Source organism: Ips typographus, linkage group LG1 (genome assembly GCF_016097725.1).
Source record: "Ips typographus isolate SLU linkage group LG1, UJ_Ityp_2.0, whole genome shotgun sequence".
Classification (NCBI taxonomy): Eukaryota; Metazoa; Arthropoda; class Insecta; order Coleoptera; family Curculionidae; genus Ips; species Ips typographus.
This window is the reverse complement of record NC_138422.1, coordinates 29,991,316-30,008,693: the sequence shown is the minus strand read 5'-3', so window position 1 is coordinate 30,008,693 and position 17,378 is coordinate 29,991,316. Positions and strand designations below refer to the sequence as shown.

At 35.8% G+C, this 17,378-nt stretch overlaps 1 protein-coding gene and 2 long non-coding RNA genes across 5 annotated transcripts in view; 2 read left to right on the top strand and 1 right to left on the bottom strand.

Annotated features, from left to right (window-relative positions):
* Positions 1-14,238, bottom strand: part of LOC145727869 (uncharacterized) — a 100,836-nt gene extending 86,598 nt beyond the window's left edge. Inside the window, exon 1 of the long non-coding RNA XR_014177940.1 lies at positions 14,128-14,238. This is a non-coding gene — a long non-coding RNA (uncharacterized LOC145727869). The remainder of the gene's footprint in view (positions 1-14,127) is intronic.
* On the top strand, positions 690-17,090 carry dmpd (F-box protein dampened). 3 transcript variants are annotated; one of them, XM_081977246.1, is made up of 8 exons: positions 690-833; positions 3,423-4,028; positions 4,601-4,757; positions 4,814-4,905; positions 4,956-5,167; positions 5,226-5,437; positions 9,615-9,772; positions 11,594-17,090. In XM_081977246.1, exons 2-8 carry the CDS (start codon positions 3,486-3,488, stop codon positions 11,729-11,731), a joined length of 1,512 nt encoding a protein of 503 aa, XP_081833372.1. In that variant the 5' UTR covers positions 690-833; positions 3,423-3,485; the 3' UTR covers positions 11,732-17,090. The 3 variants fall into 3 exon arrangements, with proteins under 3 accessions (XP_081833372.1, XP_081833354.1, XP_081833363.1); XM_081977228.1 differs by having other exon boundaries at positions 4,586-4,757; XM_081977237.1 differs by lacking the exon at positions 690-833 and adding an exon at positions 1,457-1,753 and having other exon boundaries at positions 4,586-4,757.
* On the top strand, positions 9,783-10,926 carry LOC145727901 (uncharacterized). Its single transcript, XR_014177948.1, has 3 exons — positions 9,783-10,168; positions 10,231-10,543; positions 10,602-10,926. It is a non-coding gene; the product is annotated as an uncharacterized LOC145727901 (long non-coding RNA).
* Positions 17,091-17,378: the final 288 nt, after the last annotated feature.

The following is a 17,378-nucleotide window of genomic DNA, read 5'->3' as shown; positions in this document are numbered from 1 at the left end:
CAGTGTTTTGAGGCCAACTGATGATGTCATTTGTCTATTTTTACTACAGGACTAGGATTAGTGACAGATCAGAGGAATAAAAGAGGCTTTTAATAAAGATATACTACTTGTTGTTTTCAATTATTGTTATATTGATGTGATGATGATTTTTTAATACTTTCAACATTTACAAATTGATTCTAGTGGCGTCTGTCAAGAAATAAAAAAAATTTTGAAATGTGACTTTGGAGTGGCTCTTCCAAAATAATTCTAATTTTTTTTTACAATTAAAAAAAAATTGTTAATAGGTTTAGAATATTTTTAATGGCTTCTCGCCTGAGTTTCACTTTGAATAATTTTAAACTTGCTGTGATTTCTACACTTTGACATGTCGTCATCTTAATTTTGTTTAGATTTTGGTATATAAGCGTATACCTGTTAGACCGCTAGAGGGCGTTAATAAACGTGAAAGAACATTTAACAGTTTTTTGCCAATATCTCGAAAACGGCTAGATATATCAAGTCGAAACTTGCAGGTCGTATGGCAGTTAGAACCTTTGGGGGTGGTTGATATTCATACGTGGCAACAGCAACGAATCAAACCAGAAAAAAATAAAATCAAATACCGAGATGGCAATTGCTGCAGCACCCGTCAACAGAACAAACGTCAACACAGCTGACAGCCGTCACTATACAAAAATACCAATCACCCTGTACGGTGTTGGGACGTTCTTTGTTCGCATCGTCCCAAGCTGGAGAAATCGTTTCACGGGTTTTTCTTTCGCACATCGAGCGCATAATAGAATCGGGTTAAAGTTTAATAACAACGGAAATGCAGACAACAATCCAAACAGGTAATTTAGCAACTTTTATTTACGCTTTTTTCGTCCCAGGGACACGATCTACTGCGCACGCCCATTTGTAGATGTAATATGTCGGTAGCGGCGTTGCCGCGTGTCTTTGTTGCTTTCAAGTTTGTTAGTTTATTATAGTTTTTACTGGATTTTTATTAACTATGCATGGTGTTTTAGTTAAACAAGATTGGTAGCAAGACAGGTAAAGGTGTTTAAGCTTATTCCAGTAATTACCCAACACCATTTCTACAAATTGAATAAAAAAAACACGGGTTAAGGGTATTATAAGCTAAGATCTTTTAGTTGAAGTAGAATATGAGTAGAATATTGGTTTTTCTTTTTCGTTATCTGATGTAAAAAAGTCTTAAATCCCCCAACGGAAATTTGTCTGTGCTATAACTAAAAAGCGGCAACTCTGTCTGCTAAATTGATAAACCAACGTTGCCACAATATTCATTTTTATACCGTGTATTTCAACTTACTTAATTATTCTTTCAGCTTGTATGGTTTTTATTAAAATTTGAAGCCATGTCCACGGTTCTTATATCATAAATTCACGCCTGGTTTTGTTGAAAATTACCCAGTTGAGTTAATTTTAAGAGTCGCGTCCAACGTCCAAGACCCCCCCAGATGATCGAACAACAGATGACGGCAACGTTGCAATTGAATTTTAGATCGCCGTCCGCAATGGAAGATTTTCGATTTTATTTTTTACTGAATTTTCCCTGAAAACGTCGCTTTATCCGGTTCACCACCCAATCCGTAGTTTATTTGGTCCTTCGGTCGCGTTTTACACAAAAAATCTCTACGGGATCGGTTCCAGTTGACCAGAAATCGGCCATCGTAGTCAGCCAGTCGTGTGCAGCATTGGGAAAAATGTATTTGATCGCCGTTAAAAAATCATCCAAAATCGTTAATTGGTAAGTTTTTTCTGTGCTAGGCCTCATCTTTGGTTATAGAACTTCGGCCTGGAAATTAAGGTTTTTGGTTCCGCCTCCATTACTGGTTCTATTGGTGTGGGTAGGTTAATTAAGTCCGAAAATATTTAAGGTTTGTTTACTCATTACATTATTATTATTTGTGTGTGTTCTTTTGAGAACTGGTTGCACAGGACCAGTGCCAGGAAAAAACCCCATTTTCCTTCTAAATTCAGTATGAAGTTTGTGGGTTTTGCTCACATTTTATCGCTTAAAACCTCAAAATTGTGTAGTAAGTTAATTTCAATCTTCAGCTGGTTGTGGTTTGTCAAGAAGGTGCAGTTTTAAGATTTTGAGATTGATATTAGCAACTTTAATGAAAGTTCTACTTTATCTTCCACTTTGATGCTGTGTGGATAAGTTGGAGATATCAGATTTTGATTAATAAACCACACTGGGCATGTTATTCATCATAAAACTTATACAATAAAAATTTGGTTACAATAATTGAAACATTGATAATTCAACCACTTCCCTAGTTAGTGAGCTTCGATTTTATGATACATAACATTATACCTGGTGTTACACCAAGTTGATTGTTCATATTGGTTCGAGTATATAATGGTCAAAAAATACATTTTTTGTATAATATTAAATATTCAGGATGGCCAGAAACATTAATGTTACAACTTGACATTGTTTAATTTAGAATTGACTTTCAGATTAAATTGAAGATTAAATCAACTTACTGGCACATTTAACAATTTGTGTTTAGCTTGGGAGTTTTTTTTGTTTTGGCGATTTGGTTTTTTAGAAACTTCCTAGTCTAATAGTCACTGTTCAACCTGTTACAGACAAGGTTTTACTTTAAATTCTAAAATATTTACTATTTGAATCTTATTCTTAAATACGAAACCAGTTTCTATAATCTCAAATAAAATTAAAATTGTAGTGGCTGTAGTTTTGTTAAATTTACAAGGATGGAGTGGAAAATACAGTCTTCTCCAAGAAAGGTTGTTTGGTGCAGAAGACTGGATGTCCTTACCTTATTCTTGCTTTTTTGATTGTGCTTTTTCAATAGCAGTTATATTATTAATAGTAGTATTACATTACAATTTTGGTATGTGATAACATTGCTCATAGCTTAAAGTCAAGTTGATGCCATTGCATAGTTATTCACAGGCTATAGTTACTTTAGTAAAGCCAGTGATGCACTTTTAGTGCAATCCAATACAGTAGTGCATTTTTTTGGTCATTCTCTACTAATTAAAAAGGACAAAAAAACACCTTTTTCAAAATATCAGTAAAATTTAAATCAATATTTAATTTTTGAACAGACATATAACACTATTTGATTACTACTGTTCTAAACAATAATATGATACAAGTAAGTTATTACTTCATCATCATGGACATACTGATTTATTTGAAAATCATTCCTATTATAAGTTTGAAGTTAAAATATAGAGCAGGATGGTTAAGTTAGAATGGCTTTTTTCTGCACTTTATTATACAAGTAGGTACATCTGTTTTTTCAAAGATTACAGAGCCCATTTATAACATACATAATGTGTGAGAGCACATAGTTAATAGTGGTATATCAAAAATGTTATGACCATTATTGTCTAGTTGAGAACGCAATATGCTATCCTAACGTGATTTTCTTTTTCAGCTTGAAACGTTTTCATTACAACTAAATAGTTCTCTACACAACTATCTTAATACCGGAAACAACATGGTGTCCACCAGACTAATGTCAAGCGGAAGTAGCAGCACCAACGACTGTGCCAGTTTGCCAGGGCCAAGCACCAGCACAGCGTCGTCGCAACTGCTCGAATATGGTCCGGCAAAGTTTACGCGCAGCAATCCAACAGCTTCTAGTAGTCGACCGCCGGCATTACAAACGGTCAATTTTCTCGATCTGCCGCAGGAAGTGATCGAAAAGATCTTCGGCTACTTGCCGTTTAAGGAGATAAGTAAAACGCGTCTGGTCAGTCGTCGTATCAATCAGATTTGCGGCTACATCCTAAACTCGACGTTCTCGAAACTGCAAAATCAAATGCTGCAACGTTTCCAAGAGATCAAAAGCAAAATGCCCAGGAGGGAATCGGCTAGGCGCAGCCATTATTTGGCTTGCGAAAGCGACATAATTGAGACGGTTCACATGCGGCTCACTTTGCTGCAAATGTCGCTTGGGAAGCATATCGAAAGGAAGCACTGCTGTTTTTTTCCTGGCGAGATTCTAGACGAAGTTTACTCAATTTTGCATTATATTAAGGTGAGTACTGGGTGTGAGTCAGGTTTTATTCAGTGTAAGTTTAAAGTCTTATTTAGCCAGGAAAGTACTAGGATTTCGGCTTATAAAGTGAAACTGTCCACTTTGTATGCTTTGCATATGCAACATCTAACAATTTTTCTGTTCTTAATCAACATTGAAATTTCAGTTAGTCAACTTACAGTGTTTCCTAAAGGACACATTTTGTTGCCATTATTTCTTGTTTGAAAAACTGCAAGTTTAATGAAATAAATTATATTAGAAACCATGTGGTTCTGATACAGGTATTATTAACGCAATAGAGCTCTCCACACTTTTAGTGGTAAGGTGCTGGCACCTGAAGGAAACTTAATCTGTTTCTGCCCCTATTAACAACGTTTTTTCACTCTTAAAATGAGGGAAGTGGGGGATTAGTATGGGCAAGACCTACTGAATAGTAAATGGGAACAAAACTGTAGGAACCGTCTAATTTACTTACACTGTCAACCGCTCATTAGAAAAGCGCTTAATAACGCTACGAATACACTTGTATTGGTCGGTGAATGCAATAAAATTTAAAGAAAAAACGAAAACAGACAACGTCGCGTCTGGACCTGCCCTACAAAGTGACCGACGAGTTGTTCGACTTGTCCACAATGGCGATGGAGTATTTCAAGGAAAAAATTGAACCAAATCTACCGGAAATCGCCTACTTTAGCACCGACTTTCTCAATTTTTCCAGCAGTTTCGGCAGTAAGTTGCGCTCTATCACTCTTTTGAGGTTATCTAGTTTTTGATCGCGTCTCCAGGCGGCAGCTCAAACAAATATTGCTTGGAGGCGTCCAATTCAGACACGTCCAAAGTGGACGACACCAACGATCAGGACGTATTGGACGGCGAGGTATTCGTACTGTTTACCGGGTTGCGATGTTTTGTAAACTTTGTGAATAGGAATACGTGGAGATACCGCAGTCCAACATGGTGTTGCGCAAACGAATCCGCAAAATCAAGCAGGGCATGAAACGGTACAACAGTCAGCTGACCGTGTTGCGTCAAGAACTGAAGGTGTGCAAGAAAAAGACGGCCGACCAGCAGAAACAGATAACGGATCAGCAGAAACAGCTGGCCGACCAACAGAAACAAACACTAGAGTATGCAACTAGGTGAGTTACGTATTTATTTAGTTTTTAATCTTAAAGTTTGAAAACAAATCGTTTTCAGATTAGACGAATACGACAAGAAAAACGAAGAGATCTCGCGCAAGTTTAGCACTTTACTTCAAGAACTGAACAAATGCAAAACGGAGCTGCAGTACTGGCGATGCAAGTCGCCGGCCACGCCGTCAGTTTGCACCACCTGCGGTACGCCAGTAGTACCCCCGCCTGAAGAGTTACAAGTGCTGGCCAATCAGGGTATCAATCCTGAAGGACTGGGTAAGTTTTGTGAAATGTATCTAATCTAACCTAACAAATATTCCAAACATGTGCATAAAACCGTCATTTTCTCACTCACATGATTTTGAGGTGTTTTTTGTGTCATTAGATAGGAAATTTAACGAGGATTCCAAAAAAGTGCTTAAAACAATCATTTTCTCACTTCAAGTGGGCTTTCAAATTCTGTTTCTGGCAGATCAAACTTTGACCACTTTTCTCCCTGACTTTACATGATTTCGTAGTGTTTTTTTTCTGATAAAAAATAAAAATGTTCTTAAAACAGTCTTTTCCTCACCGCAACTGTGTTTGACAGACGACTTTGTCCCTGACTGTCCTACCAAATTGTACTTCTGGCAGTTCAAACTTTGACACCACTTTTCTCCTTGACATTACCTGGTTTTGTAGTGTTTTTTTTATGTTATTAGATAGAAAATTTAATGAGGATTCCAAAAATGTACTTAAAACAGTAATTTTCTTACTGCAAGCGAGCTTTCCAGGCAATTTTGTTCCTGACTGTCCTTTCAAACTGTGTTTTTGGCAGTAGGATAGGAAATTTAATGGATATTTCAAAAATGTGCTTAAAACAGTAATTTTCTTACTGCAAGCGGGCTTTCCAGGCAATTTTGTTCCTGACTGTCCTTTCAAACTGTGTTTTTGGCAGTAGGATAGGAAATTTAATGGATATTTAAAAAATGTGCTTAAAACAGTCATTTTCTCACCACAACTGTGTTTGACAGACGATTTTGTCCCTGACTGTCCTACCAAATTGTGCTTCTGGCAGTTCAAACTTTGACACCACTTTTCTCCTTGACATTACCTGGTTTTGTAGTGTTTTTTTATGTTATTAGATAGAAAATTTAATGAGGATTCCAAAAATGTACTTAAAACAGTAATTTTTTTACTGCAAGCAGGGTTTCCAGGCAATTTTGTTCCTGACTGTCCTTTCAAACTGTGTTTTTGGCAGTAGGATAGGAAATTTAATGGATATTTCAAAAATGTGCTTAAAACAGTAATTTTCTTACTGCAAGCGGGCTTTCCAGGCAATTTTGTTCCTGACTGTCCTTTCAAACTGTGTTTTTGGCAGTAGGATAGGAAATTTAATGGATATTTCAAAAATGTGCTTAAAACAGTCATTTTCTCACCACAACTGTGTTTGACAGACGATTTTGTCCCTGACTGTCCTACCAAATTGTGCTTCTGGCAGTTCAAACTTTGACACCACTTTTCTCCTTAACATTACCTGGTTTTGTAGTGTTTTTTTTGTTATTAGATAGAAAATTTAATGAGGATTCCAAAAATGTACTTAAAACAGTAATTTTCTTACTGCAAGCGGGCTTTCCAGGCAATTTTGTTGCTGACTGTCCTTTCAAACTGTGTTTTTGGCAGCAGGATAGGAAATTTAATGAATTTTTCAAAAATGTGCTTAAAACAGTAATTTTCTCACTTCAAATGGGCTTTACAGGCGATTTTGTTCTTAACTCTCGAACTGTTTTTCTGTTTCGTGACACGTGAGTGTTTCTGTTCTGGCCTCAAGACCAAGACTAACCCCTTGAGGCCGGGACGGAATGTGTATGGTAGGCCTAAACATATTTCTGCATTCAGTATCCAGTGAATAACACTCATATCATAAACAGCTATTAATGAACGGTTTGGATGGCTGTAATAATATAACATACTAAGTAAGTTATGCCCTATACTTGAGCCTATTTACTTGAGTTGTTTGTTGTGTTAAGGCTAGGAGAAATGGGATTAGGGCTTCCAATCCCGGGATTCTGGGTGATTTTGGTATTCCGGGACCTGTGTAGACAATTCCTCATACTAGTGTTGTCCGAACGAGCTTTCTCTCTCAGATCGTCCCTAGAGAACAACTGTAAAGACTCTAATAGCTTTATAATTTTGATTTACTTGAAAAAAATAGGTAATAAAGTGTGGGTTTTCCGAGGGGTTTTTAGCTACACACACTTCAGCCCTACGTTCTAGACACTGGCTTAAATAGCTTGGATAACAGATTATGGTGACATTTGCTTTAGCTAACAAGTTGTCTAATATTCAACTTGTGTAGTATAAAAATTCGAGTCGTATATAAATACATTTTGTTTGCTCTTTAATAAAGTGCTTTTTTCTTACAAAGTAGTGACAACTTAATTTTGCATTTGTGATGGCTGAAAATAGTGGCGGTTCCAAAGACACTGACAAAAAAATGATCAAATTTGGTGAAGAATTTCCACGGAAAAACCGATCCAATTCAATGGGTTCAACAACGTTTTCAAAGTCAGAAATAAATAAAATTATTCACGGGTACGAGGAAAAAACAGCAGCGGAGCTGATAAGGACACAGTCAACTAAACAAACCTTCCAATATAAAGATAACTTTGGTATCGCTTCCAATATCGAAGATAATACTAATAGCAGACAAATACCGGAGATCCTCAATAAGTTAAAAGACAATTCGACCGTTACCGACTACGTATTTAAGTCGCCGGCAAGCAAACACGTAACGTTATGTCACCTGAAGAGGAAAACTGTTACAAAAGGACATGTGATGGAATAAGACTCATGTCAGACGCGGAAGCACCAATTTTAAAGAGGACCTCCGTTCAACAAACAATACAAACATCAGAAAAACAAAAAGAACTACAAATAGGCAGCATTCTAAATGATACATTTGAAGCACTAGGAAAAATTGAATTTTACACAAGTGAAGAAGTAAATAGCAGTCCAGCTATAATTAGGTACAATCAAGAAAGGTTAAGAAAATCAACTACTGTTATTTACAAGAACTTGACTCTTATCACCCTAAAAATGGGACAACTAGAGCAAGAAAAAATGTCCATTGCACATGAATTGGAATTGGCAACCTTGAAGATAAAAAATGACTCAAATACACACCCCCTATTGAAAGCTAGTAATCAAGAATCCATTGTGCCAAAAGAAAAAACATACGCAGCTGTAGTACAAGAGATTAATCCTTCAAAAACAAACAATGATCAAGAAAAACAAACTTGGACAATACCTAAAGTTTCAAAGAAATTAGAAACACTCGTTAAAATCAATGATGTCTCAGAACCAAGAGAAGCAATGTGTCAACTTAAAAAAGAAATTGAAAGATCTGGGATAGAAGGAGGATTCAAAAATATCAAGCATTTGAAAGATGGGGCAATAGTTTTTGAAAGCCGGAACGAAGCACAACAAAAGATATCAAAAAACACACTGGAAAAGAAGGACAACATAAAAATTAAAGAAAGTGGGATAATAAATCCAATGTTTATGATAACTGGCATTCTAAAGGGCTACTCAGAAACCGAATTTACTGAAGAATTGATCAGAATGAACGACACCATCGAAACCGATCTGAATATTTCAAACCTAAAGATGGAAATCAAAGTAATAGCTAAAAAACAGTGTCGTAATCTCACCAAAGAAAATTGGATTCTACAAGCTCAACCAGCAATAGCTAAGTGGTTTTTAAAAGCCGAAACCGTCAATTTTGATATGATGAAAGTGTACGTCCAAGAACATGTTAACCTAGCCTTATGTTTCAAATGCGGACATGTTGGAAAATACTGCAACGAAAGGCTGTGTTGCCATAAATGCGGAGAATACGAGCATTCAGGCAGTGATTGCCAGTCAATACGATTAAAATGCATTAACTGTATTAAAATGAAATACAAAGCAGAAGAAAGCCAACATTCAGCACGTGACATTAACTGCCCAGTGTACCAAAGGAGGCTGAAAAACTACCGGAGTCAGATAATTTTTTATAACCAATAATAATAGCAGCAGAATATGTAAAAATACCTATAGTTAACTTTAGAACTTTTTTTTTATTATTAATATGATTTTAACAATGTATATATAGCTAGTGTAACATTTTGTACAAACACGTAAAACATCTTGTATGTGGCCTGTTATGGGCCTATTGACAAAGTTTCTTTTTGTTATCTCTTTATGTAACAAATATGAAATATATATTGCCTAACTAACTAACTTGGATGAAGGCGCAAAGTGTGTAGGAAAAATCTGACACGTAGCCAGAAACAACTATGATTTGTGACTTTCTCAAAGCAAGTCACCAGCAAAATAGCACTAAAAGTGTCATCTTTTGCATTTCATAAATTTACTAACCCACCATCGTATAATGCAGATAATCGGTTAAGTTTAGAGTGTATATGCACAGGTTTGGACTTGATCTCGGATTTCGGCGCGGGTTCGGCTATCGTCGAGCAGAGCGGAAGCAAATTGATCGATGTGGACAAGGCGGCCAAAATCGACATAACAGACCACTGCACCTCCATTAACAAAAACGCAGACGCTCCCATTAAACTGAAAAAAAAGGTATGCTCCTTTCCTTAAGCTGGGTTTATACAGCGCACAATGCATAACTTAATGCGTAACATAGAAAGTTGGCTTTACAGTAATGCCTACTGTCGTTTATACAGCGCACAATACCGCATAGAAAGTTCATAATTTTTAACTTTCTATGCAATTCTTATGCGAAAACAGCCGTACGCGTGTGCAAAATTTTGTAATGTCATATTTTGACATCCGCCGTCCGTCATTGTATTTGACATCCGCCGTCCGTCATTGTATTGTGTTATTGTTTTGTTTATGAATGGTGGATTTGGATTGTTCAAGAATTGTGGTGTGTTGTTGATTTTGTATTTGTGATTTTTTGGTCATTTAGTGCAATAAAAACAGTTGAAGTGTCTACGAAAAAAACAGAGTTTAGTGGTAAAAATTATCTAGAGCTAATTAGTTTCTCTTTACATCAAGAAATTATTAAACAATTGCAGATGGAACCTTGGCAATAATTGGGGCTTCTACTCTTGATGGGTGCTGCAGCTACAGAGCATTAAGCTTAGATGTCAAGAAAAGGAGAATACGGAAGTTTAAAACGCGACCTATGAATAGAAAACGCAATGAACATAGTGTTTTTGTAAAAATAGTTCAGTTTGCAGAAAAACATGATACAGAGCAGTTTTTCAAATATACGCGTATGACTCCAGAACTGTTCCATAAGTTATTAGCTCTTGTGGGGCCATTCCTGCAGAAAGACAAGACAAAAAATCCAATTAGCCCAAAACAACTTCTTGCCCTCACTCTGCAGTAAGTGTATTCTCAATTCCAAATATAAATGTGTAGTATTGCCAGTTCTGTTTTTCAGTTATTTATCAGAAGGTTGTTCTATGCAGGAAATAGCATGGAATAATAGGAATAATACCTGAACCCTGCCATCTTGTGTTGCGAGTGGTGGTTAGAATCATCAGGGATGGCATGGTCGGTTTGTGTTGGCTTTCTAAATATGGAGAATTCTAATATAAAATTTGAAAATGGTGAGGTTTTGTTTTTTGTTTATCAATCCCAATCCTCTGACCGGTTTCGCCGTATTACGGCTCATCAGAGAGGCTATAGGGCTTGATAACCAAAGAACAAAACCTTCGTTCCAGTATAGTCAACTGGATGCCAGAAATGATAGTTGTGTGCAACATCTGGTGACATCTGTACTCAACTCTATGAGTTAGAAAGTACAGATGGCGTTCCAAAATCTAGGAACAGCACCATTAATGCCGCATCATTCGGTAAACACCGATCTGATTGGTTGAAAATGGTGAGGTTTTGTTTTTTTTTTATACGGCGAAACCGGTCAGAGGATTGGGATTGATAAACAAAAAACAAAACCTCACCATTTTCAACCAATCAGATCGGTGTTTACCGAATGATGCGGCATTAATGGTGCTGTTCCTAGATTTTGGAACGCCATCTGTACTTTCTAACTCATAGAGTTGAGTACAGATGTCACCAGATGTTGCACACAACTATAATATATTGTTGTTATTAAAAATGTTTTTTTTTCCCTTTTTCAACTTTACAACAGCAAGCACATCTTTTTTGCCTTATCCTCTTTATCTGTGCTTGACATGATTGACAAATGGCAAGTGACAGAAAAATAACATTTCACATTGCAATGACATTTATCAAGCTTTTTTCATTGGTTAAAAATTATATGTTGTGCGACTGTATAAACACCAAAAAGAAACCCTTGTGATTTCTTGTGCAATGTTATGCATTAAGTTATGCATTGTGCGTTGTATAAACCCAGCTTTACTCGATTTTTTTTTTAAACAATGTCTGAAACTAAGTTTGTTTTGCGTTTAGGATGAGACACCGCCCAGTCAAGCGGCGCGCAGTTCTAAACGTAAATCGTCCGCGGAGGAGCGCGATGACGATTGTAACCAGCAGTCAAAACGCACGCGTCGACTGATCAAAGTGCGTTCGAAACGCGTCAAAGTGTAAAGAGACACATTTTTAAACAGTCCGCGTCACTTACGGGGGGGGGATACGCCCTCATTTTCCTCCCCCCTCTCCCGACACCGTTTACCTTTGCCCCGCCTACTCACACGCCCCCTTTCCATTCTGATTGTTCCACTCCTAGCGAAACTAATTGCTTCAGTTTCCCCGAGTAGAGCGTATGCATTAACTAAATGTGGTAGTAGACGCGTTTTAATAACAGTTAGGACAAACACGCAGTGTTAACGGTGGTTTTTTTGGTTACAATGTTTTTAGGTTAAATCCGGCTAATCGCGGTAAACACAGGTTAGTAACTGCCAGTGTGATAAAATTTATATGAGTTGTTTCTATTTTAAAAACTTTGGCTGAACGTTTTAGTGTAAATAATATTCTTCCTGGAAAACTTAAGACAACTGGCAATGTTGCACAAAGCTGAACAATAATGGTAGTTTTTAGGTAAAGGTTGGTTTTCACATTTTATGACTTTGACACAAAATAACTTCAATTGGTTGCAGTGTCGCCAGTTTTACGGCACCAAACCAGGAGTTGTAGTGAGCAAACTCTTTTACATAGTTTCAAAATCGTTATTAAGAGTGTTGGCAACATTGCTTTTTTTGATGACCCAACGGGAACAATGTTGCCAACTTCGTTTTGTTGTAATGTTAATTGTTTAAATTAGTATTAGAGTTTTACTCACAATTGTGGATTCAAACAGTGTTGTCGCTAATAATTGTTGACAACGTCACAATACAATTACAATACTTTTACTTCAGTGTGACCACCGCCCTCTATACAAGAAAGCCCAGAATGTCACAGTAAAAAATATGTTTTTTTTTTAATTTTTTTGTGTGGTTGATTGTAAGTTGTGAGTGAAAAGTCAAAGAACGCTTCATTCCTGATCCAGATATGTATAGATATGGCTTTTTATACCCAATAAAGTCCAGCCAAAACAAGTTTTGTTAGAACCCTTTGTCCTGGAAAGTAAATTTGGAAATCCTTGAAGCTAGGTAAGCAAAACTGTTTAATGGGCTTAGTTGGGGCCAAGCAGGGTCTTTTGGAAAGTAAAAAACACTTTTTGGGCTTTTTACTAAATTGCTTTTACAATTTGGCAAACAACAAGTGGACGGCATATTGTACAGGGTGCTGCATTTTCGATGGTTTTACGGGGTACAGAGAAAACGATAATAGATAGAAAAAAAGTAGCATACGTGTTCTGATCTCTTTTTCTGAGCTGAGATGACTGGCGAAAAGTGGGCTGCGCATACTTCTTTTGTTTTAAAGATACGGGTTGTTTTCAAAAATTGGTAATTTTTGAACCTCTTCAGTATTTCAGTTGCTCTTAAAGTTATCAAAAAAGGAAGAACGGTTCCCGGTAGAAGTTTTCATGTAGAATCCAATGGCGTAGTCAGTTTTTTTCTATTCCGTTTAGTTTCTGACAAATGACAGTAAGTTACATTTTTTTAAATGGAACATCCTGTATATTTTTACGTCATTGAATTATGTTGATTTTTAACTTTTCAACGGTGTATTACAACATATAAGTTTGTAGAGGTTAATCCTGTTATTTTAAAAAAAGACCTTTGCTAAGCTAAAAATAGGCCAATATCTAAAATACCAAACAAAATTGGAAATCATATAAACTAACACATCAGAAAATTAAATGTTTTTAATAAATCTTATTAAAAATCTAAGTTACAAACAGTTGTACCGTCACTTTAATAAGAAAAGTGGCCATTTCCATTTTCTACTATTTTTAAGTAGGAAGTTCAAAAAACTATTTATAAATGACATTTAACATGTTAATATGAACATAGCCAAATTTAGTTTCGACTGTGGGTATTTGTATACATATTATTTAGCACTTTTTTGTTAAGAAAACGCTTTTTTTCTAATTACCAAGATTAACGTTTACAAACTTATATGTTTTAATACACCGTTGAAAAAGTAAAAATCAACAGAATTTAATGAACTAAAAATATATAGGGTGTTCCGTTTAAAAAAATATAACTTACTGTCATATGTCAGAAACTAAACGTAATAGAAAAAACTGACTACGCCATTGGATTCTACGTCAAAACTTCTACCGGAAACCGTTTTTCCTTTTTTGACAACTTTAATAGCAAATGAAATACAGAGGGGGTTCCAAAATGACCAATTTTCAAAAACCCCCCGTATCTTCATCTCGGCTCAGAACAAGAGATCAAAACACGTATGCTATTTTTTTTCTATCTACTACCGTTTTCTCTGTACCCCGTAAAACCATCGAAAATGCAGCACTCTGTACAGGTAATAGAATTTAAAGTAAAAAACCAACAATTTAATCATCAAAAAACTCAATTTCCACAATATAAACAAATGCTGTCAACCACTATTTCGGCCATATTGGAATTTTTGACATGCACCTTCTTGGCTTTCTTGTATAGAGAGCGGTGGTGTGACACAACATAGTTATTGATAGACTGTTAAATAGCAACGTTGCCATTATTGCAGCATCAAACCAGTGACCACATTGTTTTGAAGACGATTAACAAAGTTGGCAACATCTCCATTTGATGACGAAAGGATTGACACTTTTTTTTACTCGGATTTATTGTTTTTATTATAGTTAGAAATTTATGTGTTTGTAAATTTAATTGTTCATTTCATTTGACTAAAATTAAAGTACAGACGGTGTAACTAAATCAAGCTCTAAAACTACCATTGAAAAGTGATAGTAAAATTAAACAGCAGACTTTGCCTGCATTGCCAAAATTTCATTTACTATACAGGGTGATTCACGCTGATGGTATATTAGAAGTGTCTAGAGAACGTCTTAATATTTTTCGTTGAAATTTGGAGTGTAACCTAGGTTGGGTCCAAACTCTCTATATGAAATTCAATTCATTCATTTTCATATGGAACACCTTGTTTCTAATCTCATTTTTGAACTCCTCGCAAGAAGGCTAGTAATTAATGTTAATACTTCCGTATACCTACCTATTTTGCACCGTTGCTTAGATATTTCATAAAAATGGTGAATTTGTCAGCAAAACGGTAGTCTAAACATTAATTAAATTGCTTATGTGACCTTTTGTTCTCAGTTAGACAATACTTGACTACAATACAGACTGAAAATGAAAAAACCTACAGGGTGGTTAATATTTACCTTTTTGTAGGATAGATAAAAAAACTGCCAGAAGTTTGTTTTTTAAATGCAACCACCAATGTATGATGGTTTGTAATAAAAGAACATTAAATTTAGAACAATTCTATACCTCTCTTCCTATACCTTCAACCGTTTCTGATTTATGAACAGTTTTTCCTCAAAGTGCTCATAAAATCGTACTCCATAGTATCTGAATGACACCTGCTTCTGCTAAGTTTGACAATCGATAACTAGTCATTATTACCAAGCAGATGTCCGTATTCAGATTACGATTGAATGCGTCCTTTAAGGAAAAACTGTTAATAAGTCAGAAACGGTTGAAGTTAGGTATCGGAAATGTATACATGGATTTGTTCTAAATTTAATGTTCTTTTATTGGAAACCATAAAACACCGATGGATCCATGTAAAAAAGCGGACTTTTTGCACTTTTTTTATCTGTCCGACTAAAAGGTAAATATTGACCACTCCAACCTAGGCTACACTCCAAATTTCAGTAAAAAATATTGAGTTGTTCTCTAGATACTTCTAATATACCATCACCTTGTATCTAAGCTGTTTTTACTGTAGTAACGTGTGGCAACATTGTTTTTAGTAAGTCTTGTGACATCTGTCAATTGTTTAAATTTTTCCTTTCAAAATTTAGAGAAACTGGGTATTGTACTGATTGCAGCGTTGCCATTTCTATAGGAATTCTAGGGCAATTGTGGCAAAATTATGGATAGGCACTGGCAACATTGTTGTTTTTTGTGTATTACTTTGTTAGATTCTGCTGAATTCCAGTGTTGCCATATTTCTGCTTTAGGTGCCTAATAACATTGTTTTTTAGTGTTTTCTTGAAATGTTTTCAGTCTTTGCCAAAAACTACGTTTTAATTTAAAACAAGCCGTAAAATTGTTTCAATACTATTTTATTTAAAAAGCATAACTTTCTTATCTATTTTGTGATTGCAATGTTTTTTCATCTGTATTTAAACATTGTTCAAACCTTGGCAATTAGGCAAATGTCACTGTAATGTACTAGGTTGGTGTAACTGGATTACGTGCTTTGTTGCCAGATATCTTAGGATTTCCTCGTGATATAAACTAAAGCCGTCTGGCTGGGTTAATTCAAATTTACCAGTAAATCAAACTATACAGATCAAAAAAGCTTTAAAAAACTAAATGAAACACACGAGTGCGGCTTTGCACGCACCACAACTTACACACTGATTGAACGGGAGGCGGTGCTGATTTTTGAGAGGCTCCGCCCCTCCTTTCTCGCTAATCCGCACCCACGTACACGTCCATGATTAACCGATTTCATCCAATTGTAAGCGCGCAGAAATATTTTTACAATAATAATAATTACATTTAACGAAAACAAATTAACCTACACTAGATGATTGATTAGCGTGTTTTAGACGAGTACAATAAAAGTAAGAATAATCAGCATCGTAAAGCATTGACAATTGTTTTGGTTTTTTTTTTTTGGCCGGGTCGCGTTAAACGGTTTCTTTCAATGTTAAATAATACACTTAAGTACCTAATTTAGCGTGTAAAAAAATATAATTTTATGACTTGAACCCGATTAGGTTTAGTTTAATATGCATAGTGAAGCGCGCGGTTAGGGCTACGCCCTTTTTTAGTGTGGACACGCCTTTAAGTGAGCCAAAGACTCGCGCGTTTTTTACTACACAATATAGTTTTAGTTTTTGAGGTCGTCTTAACGGATAAAAGTTCCCGGTTCCCATGCGATGTTCTTTTTTTTTGTGTTCTTTACCCACTCACACATTTTCGGGACAACTAAATTAACGCGTTAGTGCAATAAATCAAAGTGGGCGTGGACTTGTTATCTTGGACGGCCTCTCGCGATTTGTTGGTTTATTTATTTTTTTAAGTGGCTGAACTGTGTTACAATAACGCTGTACAAAGTTGTAGTTGATATTTGCCATTTTAATGTTCCGGAGGGACCACCCTCGCGTGGCTTAGCTCCGCCCTCCGGTTCAGCTGTCGCCACGCCCCCTCCATTCACTGGTCACCTATCCCGGTCCAATTTCCACGTTTCGTTGGTACCAATACGTTTTTCAAAACTATTTCAGACAATTAGTGGTAGGAGTGATAGATTGAACTTATATTAAAAAAAAAAACATTGAAAAATTTTGAAAAAAATCTATTTTAAACAAATTAAATGTACTATGTACTCCATATATTTTATTTACTTAATAAATTATTTGTGTGAATCTGGACTGAGTTTTTTTTCTTCATTTTGTCTTGTGAGTAAAAATTTTTAGGTGAGTTTACTCTTTGATTTGATTTTTCTTGTTGATGGGACTCTTGATTATTAAAGAAAATTAAATCAAATTCATACCAGTGCGAAAAAGTAACAAATATTTTATTGAAAATACATGAAACCAGGTGATTAATCCAAAATCCCACAAAAGGAAATCACATCACCAAAAGGCGTACTGCATTTAAATAAATTGAAAGTGAAAACCTAATAATTGGCGATATCACGTGCAGAAAATAAT